The 16,189-nt window shown below is 54.0% G+C and overlaps 6 protein-coding genes across 6 annotated transcripts; 1 reads left to right on the plus strand and 5 right to left on the minus strand.

The window, feature by feature from the left end:
- Positions 1–235: 235 nt before the first annotated feature.
- Positions 236–2,332, minus strand: N7459_009264 (phosphoribosylaminoimidazolecarboxamide formyltransferase/IMP cyclohydrolase; the record flags this gene model as incomplete). Its single annotated transcript, XM_056948432.1, has 4 exons — positions 236–391; positions 463–1,948; positions 2,081–2,207; positions 2,314–2,332. 4 exons carry the CDS (start codon positions 2,330–2,332, stop codon positions 236–238), a joined length of 1,788 nt encoding a protein of 595 aa, XP_056795657.1.
- Positions 2,333–3,106: 774 nt separating this feature from the next.
- N7459_009265 (INSIG family protein) lies at positions 3,107–4,285 on the minus strand (the record flags this gene model as incomplete). Its single annotated transcript, XM_056948433.1, has 2 exons — positions 3,107–3,475; positions 3,545–4,285. The coding sequence occupies 2 exons, from the start codon at positions 4,283–4,285 to the stop codon at positions 3,107–3,109; spliced, it is 1,110 nt and encodes a 369-aa protein (XP_056795658.1).
- A 1,429-nt stretch (positions 4,286–5,714) lies between these two features.
- On the minus strand, positions 5,715–8,122 carry N7459_009266 (uncharacterized protein; the record flags this gene model as incomplete). The annotated part of the gene is made up of 4 exons (XM_056948434.1): positions 5,715–6,883; positions 6,948–7,001; positions 7,067–7,606; positions 7,690–8,122. 4 exons carry the CDS (start codon positions 8,120–8,122, stop codon positions 5,715–5,717), a joined length of 2,196 nt encoding a protein of 731 aa, XP_056795659.1.
- Positions 8,123–10,181: 2,059 nt separating this feature from the next.
- N7459_009267 (DEAD/DEAH box helicase) lies at positions 10,182–12,324 on the minus strand (the record flags this gene model as incomplete). The annotated part of the gene is made up of 3 exons (XM_056948435.1): positions 10,182–11,313; positions 11,375–12,082; positions 12,146–12,324. 3 exons carry the CDS (start codon positions 12,322–12,324, stop codon positions 10,182–10,184), a joined length of 2,019 nt encoding a protein of 672 aa, XP_056795660.1.
- Positions 12,325–13,284: 960 nt separating this feature from the next.
- On the minus strand, positions 13,285–14,529 carry N7459_009268 (uncharacterized protein; the record flags this gene model as incomplete). The annotated part of the gene is made up of 8 exons (XM_056948436.1): positions 13,285–13,463; positions 13,555–13,718; positions 13,780–13,843; positions 13,907–13,987; positions 14,041–14,144; positions 14,210–14,226; positions 14,291–14,368; positions 14,422–14,529. The coding sequence occupies 8 exons, from the start codon at positions 14,527–14,529 to the stop codon at positions 13,285–13,287; spliced, it is 795 nt and encodes a 264-aa protein (XP_056795661.1).
- A 336-nt stretch (positions 14,530–14,865) lies between these two features.
- N7459_009269 (mitochondrial 37S ribosomal protein uS13m) lies at positions 14,866–15,457 on the plus strand (the record flags this gene model as incomplete). Its single annotated transcript, XM_056948437.1, has 2 exons — positions 14,866–14,868; positions 15,029–15,457. 2 exons carry the CDS (start codon positions 14,866–14,868, stop codon positions 15,455–15,457), a joined length of 432 nt encoding a protein of 143 aa, XP_056795662.1.
- Positions 15,458–16,189: the final 732 nt, after the last annotated feature.

Genomic DNA, 16,189 nt, shown 5'->3' on the forward strand with positions numbered 1-16,189 from the left:
TACCCCCAAAAGGAGTGGAGCAAAATGGACTGCTAAGAACAGGAAACGGAAGGCCTTCCCCTGTAGACCGCGGCCTGTTGTCTACATTCTACTATATCAGAATAAATATGTTTTGCTGAAATATATGTGAATTTTTTGAATCATAAACAGGGAAGCTATCATCATCATAACCAGATATCTTTTTTAAAACCAAAAAACAGGACATCGCAACCTCCAAGTCCAACCGCCAGTCAATCTAGTGGTGGAACAGACGGATACCCTGCTCGACGAAGGTAATTCCAAGCTTCTCAGCAGTCTCGAAGACAGGGCCGTCATTCTGGCTACCACTGGGAGCCGCAATGTACTTGACACCGGAGCGGGCGGCGCGGAAAACGTTGTCGATGAAGGGGAACTAGGAATGCAGTTAGTATAGCAACATTAAGCAGGAATTGGAGCTACGAGATGCTCCAAGGGCAAACTTACAAAGGCATCGGACGAGACAGCAACCTCGCTGAGCTTCTGGAGCCAGGCCTCGCGCTCCTCCTGGGTGAAAGGGGCCGGGACCTCCTCGAAAACCCGCTCGTACTCGGCCTTCTCGGCGTCGTTGCGGGGAGTCTGGCCGGAACAGAGCAGGTCGATGGCATTGCTCTTGTCGGCACGCTTGGTGCCCTGCTTCCACTTGATGTTGATGGTGCGGTCGTGGAAACGCATCCACCAGTTGTCGGCCTTGTCGCCGGCAAGACGGGTGCAGTGGATGCGGCTCTGCTGGCCAGCACCGAGACCGATGACCTGGCCGTTCAGGGCGTAGCAGACGGAGTTGGACTGGGTGTACTTCAGGGCAATGGTGGCGACAGTCAAGTCGCGGAGAGCAGCCTCCGGCAGAGCCTGGAGGTCCTTCGGGGTGATGATAGTGCTAAAGGTCTTGCTGGGGGTGATGATGATGTCGTTGCGGTGCTGGGTCAGCTGCACGCCGTACAAGGTGCGGGTCTCCTCAGCCGCAGGGGTGTAGTTCTCGTCCATCTCGAGGACAAGGTACTTGCCACCCTTCTTCTTGGAGAGGATCTCCAGGGCCTCGGGTTGATAGCCGGCGGCAATGACACCGTCGGACACCTCGCGCGAGATGATCTTGGCAGTGGGAACGTCGACCACGTCGCTCAGGGCGAGGATGTCGCCGAAGCTGGACATGCGGTCAGCACCACGGGCACGGGCATAAGCCTGAGCAAGGCCAGACGATTCGATGCCCTTGATGTCATCAACCATGTACACCTTGCGCTCCTTCTCGTTGAGAGGCACACCGATGGCAGCACCGGCGGGAGAAACGTGCTTGAAACTGGCGGCGGCGGGGAAGCCAAGGGCCTGCTTCAGCTCCTTGACCAGAGGCCAAGCATTGAGAGCATCAAGAAGGTTGACGTAGCCGGGGGAGCCATTAAGCACCTTGAAGGGCAGCTTGCCCTGGGGCATGAAAGCGGAAGCAGGCTTCTGGTGCGGGTTGGTACCATAGCGCAGAGAGAGCTGCTGCACACCGTTACCAGCGTACTCCTTCCGGAAGAAGCCAGAGATAGCCGAGTCGTAGTCCGAAGTCTGTTCGAAGGCTTTCAGGGCATACAGCTTGCGGCTGGCCTCGTTGATCTGGCCGGCCTCCAGCTCCTTGAGGAACTCGGGGTAGTCAAGCGGGTCAGACAGGATAGTCACACGCTTGTGGTTCTTGGCCGCGGCACGGAGCAGGGTCACACCACCGATATCAATCTCCTCCACAGCCTCGTCGATGGTGACGTTCACCTTGGCGACAGTCTCCTTGAAGGGGTATAGGTTGCACACGACGAAGTCGACCTTGGCGATCTTCTGCTCGGCGAGGTCCTTCTCGTCGGACTCAATGTTGCGGGCAAGGATACCACCGTGGACAGCGGGGTGGAGGGTCTTGACACGACCACCCAGCATCTCGGGAGCGTGGGTGATAGCAGAGACATCCCTATTAAACCATCATCAGCATCAATGCCCTTTAGTTTGACATACAGCCTCGAGGCGGCCCAGTATTTCTTTCCCCCGCCTTCTCTCTTCCTCCTCTTCCATAATTCCAAAATACCAAAGATGATTTACTTACTCAACGGGGAAGCCAGCCTCGCGGATCATCTTAGCCGTACCACCCGAAGCCAGAAGACGGACATCTTGCTTGACCAGGCCCTTAGCCAGGTCCAGCAGCCCAGTCTTGTCGTAGACGGAGATGATAGCTGTATCAAGACACCGCGCCCACAGTCAGCAATTGACACTCCAAAGGCGATCCCAAACCACCGCCTAGGAATCCGGGGAACGATGTCAAGGGCCAAGAGCGCCTACCGGACTTCTGTTGAGACATGATGTCGACACTGCGGACGGTCAGCCAGCAAGTCCCGTAAGAGCAAAAACTCCAATTGACAAATCAATTGGCACGTTCCGAGGGCGAACAATTACCGTAATCCAAGCGACAACAGGGTATGGCAAGTCTCGCGAGAATGGAGAAGAAATATTTCTGTCCCGCCGCGGGATGTGGCCGCAATCGGCCGGGCGAACAAGGAGGGGCCATTTCCTACACGTTACGCTGCGTAATTTACGACTCGGGGCGTGCATCATGGGACCAATCAAAGTGTGGTGTTGACTCAGCAGTCACGTGATGGCATCGCACTTCATAAGCGTTTTTCCCGTGTGCGCTTTTCCTCTTCTTTTTTTTTTCTTCTTCATGAACAACGCAAAATCCAACATTCTTCTCAAAAAGCGTTCCTACGAGGACTTGTCTAATGAAGTACGGAAATCGTCATAGAGAATGGAGACCGAGTGTGGCTTGACTACACAGGGTCGATCTTGGGTGCAGTGCCTGCCTGACCTTCGGGTCCTGTGGTAGGAATTGCAATGATTGATTCTACAAACCGTAACCATTGCCTACCCCGGCTTCTCTGGCCTGATGTACTCTCTCTGCAGAGTGGAATATACAGCTCGCGAGCCAGTTTTCATTACAATTCTATCCGGAATTAAAAATCTGTATAAAAGCTATCTTAACATAGCATATCCCTACCATCACTAGGCCGTGTCCCAGTTTGGGTTGACTGGCGGATGTTCGGGAAAGGAGGATATGTTGAATAATGGTCGTCGCCTTTTACGGCTTCAAGGTATCGGTGGCACCAGCTCCGATGGCGAGCTGGCGGCCGATGTTTCCAAAACACACGCATGCACAGAAAATGACGCTGGCAAGCCAGGTGCGCACTGCGATGCTTTCCTGTGTGATGCCCGCACCGAGCGCGTTCTCCAGGCCAGTCCCGTTCAGAAAGGCGGCACCCACGGACGGCCCGGTGGATGCAGGAACGAGTTCTGGCTTCAGTCCCAGAACGACGCTCATCCCAGCCAAGCCGACAGTGGTAGCAAGGATGAATCCGGTCCGTGTGCGGTCGATCAGGTACCATAGGACAGGGTTCGCAAGGGCAAGGGTCAGGGAAGCTTGTGTGGTCGATTGCCAGGGGAGTCGCCGCTATAAGAAAAAAAAATTTTGATCGCGTGAGCAATGTCTCCACGATGGAGAGAGGGAGGGGGAGCTTACCATGGCAAAGGCAATGCCAACAAATGCCCCAACACTGCGAGCAACAGCGACCCACGACGGTGTGCGCTCTTCACTCTCATCCTCACTCCGTGCACGCTTGGACTGCTCCCGCTCATCTAGCTCACTGTCGCGCCAGCTGTCCAGCCAGGGTAGCACATTCCCCAGAGCAATACCCGCCAGCCCCCAGATGCCCAGGTATTGCCAGGAGTCGTAGTAGTGTACGTTCTCCAACTTGACCGGCGTAATCCAGTGGTTATCATGCAAATGGACAGTGATCACCCCGTAGACAATTCCAAACCCAAAAAGCAGGGCACTGCTCATCACCTGCGGCAAGATCACGCCACGAAACAGCCCATGGCTGAGCCGCGAACGTGTCTTTCGCAGCGCGAATGGGCGCGGCTCAATGGCCGATTTCAATGCCGCACGCTGTGAAGGCTCCGGCGGGTATTCTGATGCAGGGGAGTTGGCCTCCGTGCCCCAGGGGCTGGATTCATCCCGGAAGCTATCGAATGCGGTGGGAGAGTAGATTCCATAGAGGGTCGAGGAGGTGAGATTCAAGATCGAGCCGGTGCGGCTCACGCTCGTGGACGTCGTCGATCCGGTCTCTGGGGGGTTGGGATTCAGCAGGTCGGGATTCGAGGGTTCGGAGGGCGTGGGCGGACCGGACGACTCATTGGAGGCCGAGGTGAGCTCGAACGGACGTCGCGGGCGCGGCCGGAGGATGCGAGGCTGGTCCACCATCGTGTACTCGGCGGATGCTCAAGCGTGGTTGTTGCGCGCAGTAGGTTGAGAGGACCGTATGACCTGGGCGGACCGGATCCTCTGGAGAAAATCAGAGCCTCCGGTGGTCGGCACGATAGAGTCAGGCCTTTCCCGTGTTTCCACTTGAGAACGATCAAGATCCTTCAACGAAGCTTCGGAGGGACGGATCCACGGGCGCTGGCTGAAATTTCAGTTGTGCGACGCGTCTGGGGAGGAACGTGTATTAGTGCGGAATTCTGCAACGGATCGCCCATCCATCTCCAGAGATGTAGATGCACATCCTTGACAAGGATGTACACAGCGAGCTTACCCGAACAGAGAATGAATCCAGTCCTGCGAGCTCTTCTGAGAAGACTGCTCTGGAGTAACGCAGCCAAGGGTCAAACTCCAGAGGAAAAGTGTTGGGGGAGGAATAATACGTCAGTGCAGAACGGCGGCTGCAAGGGTCTTCCAGCGATGGGGAATCGGGGGTTTGGCCCGAGCCTTGGGAATCCCGTTGGTCAAGTCCGCGGCGAATGTGGTTGTCCACTGCTGTGCACGAGAGCAAGCTAGCTGATGCTGATCAAGGCGCTTACGCGGGGGACGCAGAGCATGGTATGTATACTTCAGCTCCCCAGACTCCCCAGACCTGGAATGCAGCAATAGAGAAGCCAGAAGAGATTGAGTGAGGAAAGCGCAGGAAAGTGCGAGAGAAGGAAAAGAGGGGCGCTCACATGCAAGCTGGTGATGTCAACCGACCTGGTGCTGTAACCATGTAGACCGTCGGTGGCGCATGCACTGCGACCCTCATGCGACGAGCGGGTTTGGCGCACAGAGTCCCATGGTTTGTCCGATTGAAGAGGAAGGGAGAAGGAGCAAGTCAATCGACAGGACTCAATAGATATCAATCTAGCATCAGCGAGAACTATAGACTCATCTTTACTCCGTAAAGGGCTCTGCTGTACGATTCGCCACCACAGTACTCGTCCTCGATGCCTCGAGAGGTGGATACATCCCCAGGACTTGGCCCCAGTCTTCATGGCAAGCAAATCACACAAGTTGGCCACGTATAGAGAAGAGACGATTATCATTTGGCCTCGCCCCGCATTAGCATCGTTTGGGAACATGCGTACGCCCACTCGAATACTCAGTACGATAGGTCACGGTGGACTCGGACTGGAGAATGGAAGCGTGTGAAGCACAGATCCATGTATGTTGTACTACGTCTTTTGTAGACTCTTGGCCGGTGGGATGGAAGGATCGAGTTCATCCAGTAGACAGTATACAGTGCATTCGGTGGTGGGTCGGAGAGAAGAGCCCAACGATGAAAAAAAAAAGAAACCTGACAGTTGATCCCTAAACAAAAACCCGAGGATAAAATGATATTATGACATAGCACAGATCAAGACGCCGAATCCTTTCCAGTTCCTTAGTCCTCCATCATCTCGTCCGCACCCTCACGCCGTTCCGGAATAGGAGAGGAGCTCTCGTGCCGGGCGTAACCATTGGGGCAATCGTACGTGGACGAGTTCTCGTCGCCATCCACATCCCCGTCTTCGTCAGCTGATTCGTCCGAGAAGTCTCCCTCGGGTCGGGGCGCACCATCCTCCTCGCCGGAGCCCTCGCCGAGCAGTTCGCGGTCGAGATCATCCAGTTCGCCTTCCATTTCTTCGTCCCCGGCACCATGCTCGGGATCCCAGGATGGCGTGCCCACGGCCGAAGCGCCAACACCCATGCCGGATGGCCGGCTGCGGTTGCCTTTTGATCGTACCGCGGCCTTCTTTGCAGTACCGGGGGTAGATGTAGGGCCAACAGGCTTGCGTCTGGCTGCCGTGCTAGTGCGTGGAGCGCGGCCTCGAGCGCGGCTACTAGCCGCTCGCACATCGGCTTCGAGAGCCGCCTTAGCCTTCTGGCGCTCTTCACGCTCCTTCTGGCGATCCTTTTTGGGTCCATTGGCATCCTCGTAGTCCCAACGATCTAGACGCCGAGATGCCTTCCGAACCACAGAGAGGAAAAAGTTGGCACATTCACCATAGTCATCTTCCTCTTCTGGATTCGGGAGTAGGCCACCCTTACCCCAGGAGTTCTCGTCATCTTCCGTGTCATACCCCTCTGGCAAGCTCTGGAGCAGGCGGCCATATCGACCGAAAGGAATCTCACTGTTGCGCTTGGCACGCAGAACGCGATAGGCGTTATTTCTTCGCTTGGCAAGCAGATACTCGATACGCTGTCGGCGATTCTGTTCGACAGCAATCTGGTGTTGTGTTAGGGGCCGTGGTCGACGACCAGATGTTTGAGAGAGCGAAGGCTCGGGAATGAAGCGGTTCATCATCGACCCTGAGGGCGCAGGGGAGGCATCTGGGGTATGATCCATCCGGGTCTTTAGAATAAGACGCTGCGCACCTACAGCTCGATTGAGAGAAGACTCTCGTTTTGCTTGCTTATTGCGCGGCCGAGAAGATTGACCAGGTGTCAGTTCATCATCTTCATCGTCCAGACTCCGTTTGGCAGACGGGTGGAGGGGGGTAGACATGGCAGAACCGCGCCCTCCGAGGCCAGAGTAGTCACCTGCAAAGGAATCTTCCTCGAAACCGTACTCTGTAGTTCACGGGCCAGAACGTTAGTTTCCAAATTTTGTAGATCGAGAATGATCTCAACGTACCTTTCTTGGGGCGCTTCGGAATTCGGGGAAGTGGCTCATCTTCCTCTAATATACCTGAAAATGGGTCAATCAAAATGAATATCCTGGAAGACAAAAGAGCAAAGTCAACGAGCACTTACGCTTGCGTTCGAGTCTCTTCGTCTCTCCATACTCTAATTCTTCAGCGGTGTCTACATTCTCCTCGTTCGCCTGCTCTTCCGTCAGGCTTTCAAACGCAGGGACCTTGAGGGGCAAGCCCTCAGCCCCCTCGCCTTCCAAGCCGGGACCGAACGGATTGTTCAGTGCGGCCTCCCGGCTGAAATCGCTCTCCAGATACCACCACATCAGCCAAAGGAACGCTCTAGCCCGACTCTTGCTGCTAAGCGTCGACCTCATGACCAGATCGAAGAAGTCGCGCGGGGGAAAGAAATGTGTCTCCGAGACCCTCGGCGCGTACTGCGCAAGTACAAAGATGAGGTTGACCGGGTTGGTGCGCGGTACATTCTGGCGCTTGATCTTGTCCAGCGTGTTCGGTTGATCGACATCCTCGGAGGCTCCCTTCAAGATCGACTTCAAACGAGGGGCATCCTGCAACTGCTTGTAGGCGTTGGAGTCCTGGTGGGCTTGGAGCGAGGGAATGGAGTGGTAGGTTCGTAACTGGGCACGCATTTCGGGGAAGACTAGAAAGCAGAGAAAAGGCAACTCGGTCAGTACCGTGATGAAGACAAAGGACAAGCGACGAAAACAAGGCCAAGGAGCTTACAGTTGAGAGTGGTGTTCATGCGGCCAAAGTTAACCAGCAGGCAGACCATGGCCATGCTGATGGCCGCCGGCTTGTCATTCTGCAGCTTGTCCTTCAAGATCTTGCTTGTCTTGCTACTCCTCGCCATTGCGTCGATGTAGACGTCGGCGAAATCCATCTTCTTCTCCCCGTCCGGATAGCGCGTGAAGACCGGCGTCTTGTCCTCGAAGACGAGCTTGAGGAACTGATACTGAATATCCTTGCGCCACAGCGGGATACCATCCTCCTTCTTGAGATGCCGGATCTTGTTGCCCGAGTAGACAGAGCCGATCGTGCCGTTTGCCTGGCGTCTCGTACCGACCGTTGCGCTGGCCGTCATGCCGTGGGATTGGTCGTCTGCTGCATCCGAGGCAGCAAAGGACTCATCCATAGCGGAATTCTCGACCTCGGCCATCCTGGATGATGGACGATGGATGATGGATGCGATCAAGTGTTCTGGTTGTGTGGGAGCACCTCTAGTCCGAGAATGGGAGGGTTTCTGAGCGGAGATGTCGCCCCCCTAGGAGGCGCGGGCGAGTCAATCAAAGGCTCGGCGATCTCGAAGTCCGTATATAGGAATGGTGGAAACTTCAGGGAGCGGCTGCTCGAAGGATGGGAGGATGGAAAAATCAAGTTTGGGGGGGAACAACCACGGGGAGAAGAGGCCGGGAGGGACGAATTAATTAGCGCAGCGATGATTCGCGTGAAGTATCCATTTTGTGGTGAGGTGATAACTACCCGCCGACAGCTCCCGCGTTAAGATGGGCGTGTCCTCAACGCGCGCCATGGGTGGCTATAAGGGAGATGGGAGTATTCACTCCCAGTGGGTATCCACTCTAGTTGGCATGGTAGTTCAGAATTCAAAGTTCTGTTCAATTAAATGCTCATGGCCGTTCTAAGGCTAGTTTGGATGCTGTCGGATTCAGGGTAGGAGTAGCATCGGTACGATGGCCTTCCACAGAAACGCAACTGGGCGTCAACTGAATCACTGCGATAAATGGGAAATTCCTGTTGATCAAACGACGTGCGATGCTAAATCATCCTAGTTTCTAGGTCGTCTTCTTTCATTTTAATTCTACAAGCCAACGACGACACCATATGTACTCCCACATATCGATATATACCTTTAGAAGATAGACATGTATGTAGTAAAATTTCATTATTACCCAGACTCCAGCACTTCTAGAATATCCATAGGAGTTGACTTGCACAAGACACAACTAAACCAGGTTGTATCAGAATGAAGTCAGTCTACACAAATGCAGGTACGGAGTACCGAACTACGAGCCAAAGAGCACAAGGCAACGACAAACACTTTTCAAATAGCATTGGATAAGAGCTTTCCTTCTCACGGCCTCGAGAATCCCGGGCCACTCTGCTTTCGTCCTCCCAACTTGCAACCATGCGAGAAATCCATGATACCTGTGAGCGAACCATTCACCCAGCGCCGGCGACAGCGTCCCATCCTCCCCGGATCCGAGAAAAATGATGCAAGGAAAAGAAATCGGGAATCAGCCTCCACGGACCCCAGAGGACATGTGGTTGCAGGTCAAGCCAACGCCATACAGAATGCAAAGAATCCCCATTCGAAATCCACCTGGCGGCCGCCGACAACATAATTTAGGGCTAATAACAGAAAACACAACAGCCCCATTGCCGTCAATAGCACGCCCGTCCGTAAGCCCGGAGAGAGAAAGCGCGGTTTTGGAGTTTTTTTTTCTTAAAAAAAAACGCGGGAACCGAATTGACCGCAGAACTCGCGAGGGTAGCAACGCGAAGGAAAACGTGGTCCGCCATGAGATACCGACGCTGTCAGAGACTTATGCCGCATGACATGCTTGATGTAGCCATACAGCACCGAGGAGATGGATGCAGATATAGAAAAAGCACTTTTTTCCGAAGGGGTGGTGAAAAAGCCGGTACTCTCCGCTCGGCGCGCGCGTCTTTCGAACGTGGCCCGCTGTTGGGACGCTCGAATATGAAGGGGTATCTGATGAGAGCGGACACAGAAAAGACAACGCATTCTATGATGTTCATGCAGTGCTGACCACCGAGTTGCTCGAAGAAAATTTGTAAGAAAATGTCATGAGAATGACCATGAGCAACGCTGGGTAATCAGACTGCTCGAACGCCCCGTGTCTAAACAAGGCTTGATTGAGAGCCAGGGAGAAAACGTGAGAAATGGGAAGCAAATAAGACAAAGTACAGGAAAAATGGAACGGGAAGAGATAAGAGAACAAAATCAGAACGTGCAAGAGCAAAAAAAAAAAAAAAAAAATAAAGGAGCAAGAGACGTAAATCTAAACAACGCATAGGAGTCGTGGCAGTCATGACAAAGCCGTCCCTGAGAAACAGCGAGGAATAAAAAAGAACTCAGGGTTCGTTCTGATCGTATCCGTCAACGAGAGACAAGAAGAAAATAAGAAATGGGAGCCAATCAGACCCGACGGCCTCGTCATCAGACCACGACTGATTTACCACCACGAAGAAGGACCGGTAGGGCCGGAGGGGTTGCCGTAGCCACCACCGCCGTAGCCACCGCCGTAGCCGCCGCTACCACCGTAGGAGGGGGGGCCGCCAAAGCCACCACCGCTGCCACCGTAGGAGGGGGCACCACCGTAGCCACTGCCACCGAAGGACGGAGCACCACCACCACCGGGGCCACCGAACCGACGCACATCACGGGTAGCGTTGGCACCACGGCCACGGCCGCCACGGCCACCGCGACCACCATAGCCGCTGCCCTCGCGAGCAATGCTTTCCAGGAAAGTGGGCACCTCCTGGTGAGCCTCCTTGAGGAGATCGAGCAGGTCACGGACAACACCACGGTTGCCACGGTTGAAGAAAGCAGTGGCAATACCGGTGTTACCAGCACGACCGGTACGACCGATACGGTGAACGTAGTCGTCAATGTCGGTGGGCAGGTCGTAGTTGATGACGTGGGTGACATTGGGGATATCCAGACCACGAGCAGCAACAGCAGTAGCGACCAGGATGGGGCAGCGGCCGTTACGGAAGAACTCCAGGGCACGCTCACGCTCACGCTGAGTGCGGTCACCGTGAATGGCGGTGGCTGGGAAGCGCTGGTTGATGAGGAAATCAGAAAGCGAGTCCGCCATGCGCTTGGTCTCCACGAAGATCAAAGTCAGACCGCTGGTGCCGTGAGTGTGCAGAATGTCCAGCAAAACAGAGCGCTTGTCCTGATCTTCAACGTACTCAACCTTCTGGGTAATGTTCTCCGAAGTTGAGCCGACACGACCAACCGACAGGAAAATGTAATCCTTCAGGAAGTCACGAGCAAGCATTTGAATGTCACGGGGGAAAGTAGCCGAGAACATGAGAGTCTGACGGTCCTCAACTCGGGGCATGTCTTCACCTTCGACAATGCGGCGAATTTGGGGCTCGAAACCCATGTCCAACATGCGGTCAGCCTCGTCCAGAACCAGGTACTTGATGTTGACCAGAGAGATACGGCCACGCTCAATCAGATCGACAAGACGACCAGGGGTGGCAACAAGGAGATCACAACCGCGCTCGATCTGGCGCAGCTGGGAGCCGATGTCGGCACCACCGTAGACGACACAGGGGCGGACCCAGGAACGGTAGCTGTTGCATAGTGAGTTAGCAAAAGGAATCGCAATACACAAACCGGGACAGAATTTCTTACGCAAACTTGCGTGCCTCATCAAAGATCTGAGAGACCAGCTCGCGAGTGGGAGCGAGGATGAGCGAGGTGGGGTAGGCCTTGCGCTGGCGGCCATAGCTGAACTGACCAGAAGCCTGAGCGGGAACTGCAGAGGGGCCATTCTGGAAGGCCTGGGAGAGAATGGGGAAGAGGAAACCACCAGTCTTTCCGGAACCGGTTTGAGCGCAGGCCATCAAGTCGCGGCCATTCATGACGATAGGGATGGAGTACTTCTGGACAGGGGTAGGAGTAACATAGCTGGCCAGCTTGATGTTGGAGATGAGATGGTCGTCCAGAGGGGGGTTGGTGAATGCGTTGACAGGCTCCGGGACTTCGTGACCGGAGGCCTCCACAGGGATGTCGTCGTAGTTGGCAAAGTTGATACCGGTCTGCTGCTTGCTGGGATCGTTGGGGACACCGAAAAGCTCGCGCTCAACGCGGGCGTTGGCAGGGCCGGGGATGTGCTTGCCGTCGCGCCACTGGCCATCTCCCGAACCTCGGGGAGAGCCTCCACCATAGTTACCACCACCGCCGCCGTATGAGCCACCGTGACCTGGGTGTCCGTAAGCATGAGGATCGAAAGGTCGGGTTCCACCGTTGGGGTTCCAGCTGAAGTTACCATTGGCGGGACCGCGAGGGCTGAAGTCGGGAGCATTGGCGTTGGCCCAGTTGCCACCACGGGGACCGTTCCTGGAGAAGCAGCTTGGGGTTAGCGGACGACCGGAGTGAAGATTTGAACTATGGACACTGTACCGAGGGCCACCGTAGCCAGGGCCGGGAGGAGGCGCGGCGCCGTCCATGTTGGCACCGACGTTACGCTGGCGAAGGTGCGGAGGGATGTAGGCGGCACGGCCAGGGGGGCCGTTCGGGGCCTGGGGCGCGTGTTGCGAGTCGTTTAGGGACAGGTTGCCCATCTGGAGACCGTCGGCCATTTTTGCGGTTGTTCTTAAGATCTGGAGCAGAGTAGGAGGCCTCGAATCAGTGGCTGGTCCTGAGGCTGTAGAAAAGGATCAAGGTATGCGAACAGTTTTTTTTGGCTTCACCGAAAAAGTTTCGAATAGTCGATAAGGCGCAAGCGACTTGAGGAAGAAAGACACTCGCGGAATAAAATGTAAGAAGTTTTCAAGTTCAAGAGAGGACACAGAAGATCAAATCGTCGTTCTCTCGTTTTTCTTTTTTTTTTTTCCTTCCCGCTTGATCGAAGAAGAAAAAAAGAAGGGAAGTGGCAAACGACTAGAAACCGAGCACCACGAGAAGTGAGGACGAAGATGCAAGTCTCCCAATTCTAAGAACTCTATGAGGCAAGAAAAGAGAGGGATGAGCGGAGGGAGAAAAAGGGATGGATGAGATTAAAAAGTGACGGTTGTGGGAAGGAGGCAAATCGAGTACTTCCTTACGAGGGTCTCTTTTCGCCTTCGTTACTGTGGGCGCTGGGCGGGTGCGGTGGGAGAGCCAAGGGACGTGGTCGTATTAGCGTGACAAGGATACTTGGTCCCAGCGCGGTTATTGGGGGGCACAGTAGTCAATTATACAGGGAGTTGACCGCCGAGACACGCTTGGGTCACGGAGTATGTATGGAAAATGTACGGCGCTCGTATTGCGAGGATTTTTCCCCCTTCGGTATTGGCCAGTTGCTGCGCAGTCTGGGCCCCTGCACGCCTGACTAAGAGCAGAGTAGCGTGCAGTAATTGGCTGACCTTCGGTGCTCTGGCGCACCTGCAACTCATGCCATTCCGATGTAGATCATAGACGGCTTACAGGTATCTCCTCCGGATTGAATCAGTGTTACAAACCACTGTAGATGCTTGAAGAGCACACGGGAAACCTCTATCTCGGGCAGCAATTACCCGGCTATAACAGTTGCATTTTCATGTTGTCTACCTTCACGCTTCTTACGCATTGAATTCCTTGTCTTCAGCCTCCTGCTGGCGGAGGACGCGGCGGCGAATAAAGTATCCCACCACCGCAACCAGCACGAGCAAGATCAGCACGGGCTGCATCGAAAGGCCGGGTGAGCCATCCACAGGCGCTTCGTCGGTCACATCCGGTTCGTCGAAGTAGTCGTCGGATTCTTGGGAAATCAAGCATCATCAGCCACCCTTCGACCAGCAGCGGAAGAGTAGAATCAGGATTGCTGTAAGGTTACAGCTCGTCATGGCTACCTTTGTCCTCCGGCTCAGCCTCCATCTCGAGCTCGCCACTCTTCACAATCTTGACTTGCTGCTGGGGCTTGTCGTTGGGTCCCTTAGGAACATTCTGGATCTTGTCGACGATTTCATAGCCCTCAAGAACTTCGCCGAAGACGACGTGACGACCATTGAGCCAACTGAAGATGATACCAGTAAGCGTGAGTGTTCAAGACGAATGGCCACCATGGGGGTCCTTACGAAGTGATGGCGGTGGTAATGAAGAATTGGGAGCCGTTGGTGTCCTTGCCGGCGTTGGCCATGCCTGGAAAATGATTAGCGTCAGTATCGAACCTGGCATAAGCAACGGTCGGGATTGATTGCATACTCAGGAGACCCGCCCGGGTGTGGCGGAGCTTGAAGTTCTCATCCTTGAACTTGTTGCCGTAGATCGACTTGCCACCAGTGCCTGTATACACGGTTATTATCGTATTACCCACCGAATCCATGAGTGATACGAACCATCGCCTTCGGTAAAATCACCGCCCTGGATCATGAAGTCCTTAATGACGCGGTGGAAAGTCGAGCCCTCGTAGCCAAAACCCTTCTCGCCAGTAGCCAGAGCGCTGCATATCATGTTAGGATCATCGAGACGCGGCTTGTTTGGGACAGACTGAATTGATCATCATACCGGAAGTTCTCCGCAGTCTAGAGACAATCTCCAAGTCAGCCATGTGTCTGTCTTACTCAACACCGGTAGTATGTAGCTCACCTGGGGGACAGTCTTGCCGTACAGACCCATCACCACCCGTCCGAGAGTCTTATCGCCATGCTGGATGTCGAAGTAGACCTAACATCATCAGTCAGTACTGTCGAAAAGGCCAGAACATCAAGATCAATTACCTTGCTGGTGATCTTGGGGCCACGGGGCTTGGCATCCTCAGCCTGAACCAGCGCAAAGCCGACGGCGAAGACCAAGAAGAGCGACAGGAAAAGGTTGCGGAAATTCATGGTTGCGGATTGCCACTGCTCGGAGTGTTGCAGTGGAAGGAGATGGGGGCTAGGGATCAGTCCAGAGGGGGCAAGGCTAGCTTGCCAATGGCGTGCGGAGACAACGGCCGCCGGGTGGTCATATTTTCAATTTATTGACCAGCTATGGTGTGGGGAGCCAGTGTTAATTACCATTAATACATATGATATTAGTGAAAATAACAGCCATGCGTTGCAAATCGTCTCCCGGATAAACATTGTTGCCGGATGATTTCTCCCGCGCATCCAATCCAAGCCCAAGTGCAACTCGACCCGACCAAGAAGATCGCGAATTGATTCCCAACAGACCCAGTTACGATGGTACTTATCTTTGGAGACCCCATTTTAATGGAATCCCACTAATTCCCTCGTCTATAGGTCTTCATTCTGGGCGTCAACTTCCCTGAGCGGAACCTGCTCAAGGCAAGCCCTCCCTCCGCTGCACCAAGGCCATTGAACAATCGATCATGGACTAACGCAGGAAAACTTGCAACAGAAATCTCTCCAGACCTTCTTCGGTATTGGCGAGCACTCCTCCTCCCGCCTCCTGGCCCGTTTCAACATCCACCCGACCTGTCGCGTCGGCGAGCTGGCCAACAAGCAGGTTCTCGACTTGACCGCCGTACTATCTGATATGAAGATTGAGAATGATCTCCGTCGAGACGTTCTCAACGACATCAAGCGCTTGAAGGAGACTGGAACATACCGTGGACGTCGTCATGCGCTGGGTCTGCCTGTGCGAGGACAACGGACACGCACCCAGGTTGGTTCTCTTCGCTTTCTTTTCACGACCCCATATCATGACATCCCATTATTTGAGCAACCTATGGCTTCTGGGACGTCCCATTTTGTGGATATTGGAGCATTGTTCGCCATGTCGGGTAAGCCGATATTTAGAACTCAGGACTAACTAGGTCGTCCATAGATCAAAACCCCTGTCAAGTTGAATCGGATGGAGCGCCGCCTATAACTGTGTTGGATATCTCTCTCTGTTGTGTGTTATTTTTCTTATGGGATCGTCTCACATTTTTTGTGAGAGGCATGGGAATGGCGTTTTGTTCTTCCTTACTGGCACCTGATACTCTTTAGCCCGCCAGCTTGTATGTGAATGTACTCCTCTACAAATGTATTATAAGTAGAATATGAACAAGAAACATTTCAAAGATTTCTCAATTCGTTCTATCGAGGACGAGACCTGGTCAATGTGAATAGAAGCTTTATAGCCAGTTCAGGCGATGGTATTCGAAAACGATCAAATCGGCAGGACTGACTGAAAAAGCTCTGTGTGGTTGTATTGCACTCGGAGCTATGAAAAGATGGTAGAGCAAATAGCTGGGCGAATTAGCAACTAAACGCGTGTTCATAGGTTTTACCGAGAGCAATTTACTACCTGGCATTTGTGTTCTATGAAACAAGTTAATCAGGGCAAGATTCGGTACACTTACCACTCTTCCAGCTAAGGCTGCTATAGCCCCATTTACTAGAATTGCCTCAGCACACTGATTTGTGTATAACTATACGCCCCATTCGCCGCTGCATCGCGAGCCTTCCTTGGGCCAAAGCCTTGCCCCAGAGTCGCCCCAGATTTCTTTACGAAATTCATTATGGGACAGAGGTGCCCCGCTGCAGAGTCATGTAGGAT

Source organism: Penicillium hispanicum, assembly GCF_028827665.1.
Source record: "Penicillium hispanicum strain IBT 35686 chromosome Unknown utg000008l_segment0_segment0, whole genome shotgun sequence".
In the NCBI taxonomy this organism is placed as follows: domain Eukaryota; kingdom Fungi; phylum Ascomycota; class Eurotiomycetes; order Eurotiales; family Aspergillaceae; genus Penicillium; species Penicillium hispanicum.